Here is a 4,697-nt window from a genome sequence, read left to right as displayed (position 1 = left end):
AGGCAGCGACGTCAGCCCGCACCTACAAAAGAAAAACGGAAGCAGGGGGACTTGTTCCCATTGTATGCGGTTGTGTTTTATGAGGAGTTGACAGAGGATAAGTGACAGCGGCACAACCAGCTGTTGGTCCTGTGTAAAGCAGATGACTAGATTAGACTAGGGGTTCCCAGACTTTTTTCAGCACAAGACCCAAATTATAAATTTGGAGTATCACCCGAGACGTAAAAAAATAAATGTATAAATTAAAAACTTGATGGAACGCGTTGTAAGCTTGTAGATGTGCTATTTTCACTGCTAAATGCCTAAATTGTACTGCTTCTTAATTATTATTTTTTTACATTCATGTAATTTTTTTATTTGTTTTCATTTCATTTTAATTATTTGTAATCAATGTGTACCCTACTATTCAAAGTGAGACTTTTTTGCTGTGACATTGGAATCTGTTTGTAACCGCCACCTTGGAAAGAAATCTTCCACACGGAAGTTCCAGACTAATATCTACGCAGTGATATTAGTCTGGCCATGCCGCGTTTAGTGGTCAGATGGGTGGGCTGCGAACGCTTGATACCTTTCCTGATCCAGAAAAAATCTACGATATTATGACATATTTGGTTCCAGCCCAACTCGACCGCCATCCCCTTCCTCTTGAAGACACCTTGGCTCTTGCCATGTATTTCTACTGTAGTAAAAACAACTTACGTTAGATGCGAAATGCCAAACATTAAATTACATCATCATCATCTTACGTCATCCAGGAAACAACACAAGGAAGTGAAACGGAGTGATGGAACCACCTGCATTCCGACCTAATCTGCGTGGGAAACCAAACATCCACTGCACACCCAAAAGGGAAATCCCTGTTGGCCTAGACTCTAGAGAGATATTATGCCTGATTGCTAATTTGTTAGTTACCGGAAATAGCAGTTCAACAAGGTGCGACTCGTAGATCGGCTATTTTAGGTGTGAGAGTAGAAATCAAGCTTTACAGTAGGCTTCTAGGCTTCAGGCCGAGGTACTCTGCCTCACTGAAACAATTTGCTTCAAAATGCAACTGGGTTCGATTCATTCTATGACGAATCAGACGGTCTGTATGACAAATGCGTTAATCAACAATTGACCTTCTTGACCCTTGATCACCGAGTTGCACCATACTGTATGTCAGAAGTTGCATGGCCTTATACTGTAGGATTTGACTATGATAAACTGTATTGCATTATTGCGAATAGAGTGGCATATACTGTAGGATAGAGGTTGAAGTGTGTATGTTTCATATTACATGTTGCTTTTGTCATTGATCTGCTTGCAAAACCAATTTCCCTATATGGAGCAATAGTTGAGCCACAAAGTGATTGCACAATTCTTGTAATGAGTCTGTCTGTCTCTGTTTCTATAGCTTTCCTGTTTTTTCCATGCTTAACTCAAACGTAAAGCAACAGAATCCCAGCAATCAAAGTAAATAAAGCGGTAAACAAAAGGTATGCCGTCCCACACAACACCCCCCTTCTCTCTCTCTGTATCCCCAGCAGGTGAACAGGTGGTGTTTTTGAGGTAACCAGGTCCGCCCTATCAATCAATCATCCACATAAACACCAGTGACAGCACATTCATTGACCATGACCATTGACCTTAAACATAATTAACAATAAACCAATTCATGGCTCCTACAGAGATGCTGCTATGACACCTGAATTTGCCCAGGGTCATCAATCAAGGTTCGTCCGTCTGTCGATCTGTCTCCATTCCCCTGACAAATTCCATGTGTGTGACAGCATGAGTGTTGTGCTATAACAGTGCTCAGACCAACAGTGTAAGGAAGACATGAATAAACATCTCACCTTTTCTCGTCAAAGAAGACAAACTTGCGGAGCTTGAGGTCCCCCAGCACGACACCCGCCTGGTGGCAGTGAGCCACCGCCGACGCCACCTGATGGAAGAGCCGGGAGGCACGCTCCTCGTCCAGGCGGCGGCAGCCCTTCACCAGTGTGTGCATGTCGCCAAAGTCCTTGTCCAGGAACACGTAGGCCTTGCGGTCCCCGAGGACGATGTCCCTGACACCCGCCACGTTGTCGTGCGTCGCCAGGATGCCGTAGGCTCTGATCTTCTCCTGGTAGACGCCCATGTCAAAGACCTTTGGTGGGGGAGAAGAGGAGGGGACATTGTGAGGAAGGATTTTTGCGAGACAGGAGAGGGCATAGAGCAACGATTCCCCACCTGTGGGCCTGGAAACACTGGTGTCCAGAGAGAATATTGCAAATGTGCCCCCAAATAGGCTAGTACGATTTTACTAAGATGCTATTGATAATATAACATTGATATAAAAATATAGGCCTATATAAAATGTCAGAAATGTAATGAAATCAAGAAAATGTTTAAAACCTTGACGTTAAGTAGGCCTAAACTACTGTAGTAGCTAGGCTAACTATACGTTAGTTCCACTGATCCAAGCCGGCATACAATGGATTGATTGAGAGATATGATTGGTGCTTGACTGGTGACAAGCCTGTCAATTTAACTGAAAGCCAGGGATCAATTCCAGATCAGCACACATGCACCTGCACTGCTTCAGCTGCAAACCACGGGAACTTATTTTAATGCAAAAAAACATTATTATAAAAAAGCATTCTTTATGGTAAAGTATAACTAGTAGTACATCTGCAGTAGTTGGAGGTGGTCTCCCATCTCTGCCATGATATTTAGACCCTTGTGACAACTGCCAAGTATTAACCTACTGGTAGCACTGGCTGAAACTCACATGCACAATATAGGCTACCCTCCGTGGCCTAAGTGTGGGGATTCCATCTGAGCAAAGGCATTTGCTCGCATGGAAATCCCTGAAAGTCACAGATCTCTAAAATGAAACTGGAAGGCGGTTCACATTATTTAATCTTCAAAACACAGGAGCCAGCGGGCCTGTCATGCATAACAAATAGCTTTTGGATAGCATTCCAGACTTCCAGGCCAGTCAGTCAGGGTACTGCCTGCCTGCCAGCGCCACTATCATCAGGGCAGCCAATCGGAAACGGATCCCTAGATCAGATAGGGGCCAGGCAGGCACTCAAGCAAACAAACAAACAGGGCGCACTCCCCTCTCTCCTCCTCTGATGTTTGCGTGTTTCTATTGTCACGGCGTGCTTATGGCGTATTGCGGTGACGTGTATGCAAATGAGCAGGTTGACAGGCAAAGGGAGGAGTGAAGTCATGAGCTCAGAGCCAGAGGGTAGTAGACAAACTAGGCAATAGTCTGTAGAAGGTGGAACCTGCTGGTGAGGCAGGCTACTGGTATTTCCATAAAGCACTACTTATTTGGGCTATATAGCTTGCGATTGCAACATCAAGCATCCGTCTCATAAGCTCACACAGCCTTACAGTAACTCCCTAGTGTTTTATTTATCCATTTGCAACTCTGAGCGCGTGCAAATGTAACCAAATTGACCATGTTGCAAGCGCTCAGAGTTAAATGTAAACGCTGATGCGATGGCATGCGTGCCAGACCTGGTGTTGAGCAACACCACACCATTCATTCAGAGCTCATTGCACAACACACACGAACGCGGGTCGTGGCGTTTGCATACCTTGCAAACTAGCTCATCTCCCGTGTCGGTGTTGAGCGCGCTGTACATGCCCTCGCGGTCGGCCAGAGGTAGGAGCAGAAACGGGCCGATCCTGGACGGTCCCTGGGGTTGGGTCATCGTCACGGGGGGGCTGTGGGCCACCGGGGACCCGGGAGAGGTGCCGAGGAGGAGACCCCCTGCCGGCGTGTCCCCGGAGTCCGCCGCGCTCAGCCGGGCGCATTTGGCCACCGGCTGATCGTCCGAGTCCAGCCGCTTGTGAGCGACTCTCCCCCGGGTACGAGCGCACGGTGTCACCGCCGGGCTCCACTGCAAGTTCATCATCATACCCGACACAATGAACGATTCGCCTACTGCAACGGGAGAGCAAACAAAACAAAGCACGCCGACTTGTTTTCGGTCGTCTTAACTAGAATGACCCGAGACGAACCATCACGGTTTTATGCGCGGCTCCGGGTGGTAAAAAAAAAAGTGTGTAAACTTCTCCAGCCCAATTCAGGGATGCTCCAGATGAGGAATGATGAAGCCTTGTAAATAATCCACGTAAAAAATATATGTTGCTTTGTTTTTAATCTTCTTTCTTCAAGAGGTGACGGGATTCCAATTTCCAACCCGAGTCTTCTTGGACACAAAGCGAGGGAGCCGAGCGCACTAGACTAGACTTCTTGGTGAGAAATTCCTTCTCCCTTCAGAGTCAGACCCCGCGAGCTGAGCGTCTGGCTCTCTCTCTTCTTCTGTCTCTGTGTCTCTCTCTCTACACACACACACACACACGTACACACATGCAGTAAAGAGAGAGAGAGAGTGCTCTGGTGTTTCTCTATTCCTGATCCCAGAGTCAGACGCACAGCGCAGAGCTGGAACTCCGCCCGCACCAGTCCAGCCTCTTCTGTGTGCGACACGGCGATTGAGCAATCCAGCAGACTGGCTGTGATGAAATATTAGACCTTATACATAACAGTACACACGTCCCTGGCGTATTCTATATATAATACACAGTAAAAGCTAACTCAGAGTGCACACATGTGGACCGTGCATTACTGCATTTGGATACATACATGTGTGTACATTCCAGTCCCGACTCCTTAGTTAACTTAAAAACTTACAAATGGCCTGGGGTAAAGGGTC

General features: G+C 46.8%; 1 protein-coding gene across 1 annotated transcript in view; it reads right to left on the bottom strand.

The window, feature by feature from the left end:
• Positions 1–4,380, bottom strand: part of trib1 (tribbles pseudokinase 1) — a 13,403-nt gene extending 9,023 nt beyond the window's left edge. The window contains exons 1-2 of the mRNA XM_079523523.1: positions 3,573–4,380; positions 1,836–2,128 (exon numbers count right to left, since the gene is read on the bottom strand). Of these exons, the coding sequence (XP_079379649.1) occupies positions 1,836–2,128; positions 3,573–3,896 (617 nt within the window). The 5' untranslated portion in view covers positions 3,897–4,380. The remainder of the gene's footprint in view (positions 1–1,835; positions 2,129–3,572) is intronic.
• Positions 4,381–4,697: the final 317 nt, after the last annotated feature.

Source organism: Electrona antarctica, assembly GCF_951216825.1.
Source record: "Electrona antarctica genome assembly, chromosome: 15".
NCBI classification, from domain to species: Eukaryota; Metazoa; Chordata; class Actinopteri; order Myctophiformes; family Myctophidae; genus Electrona; species Electrona antarctica.
Note: the sequence above shows the minus strand (reverse complement) of the source record. Positions and strands in the feature narration are given on the sequence as shown.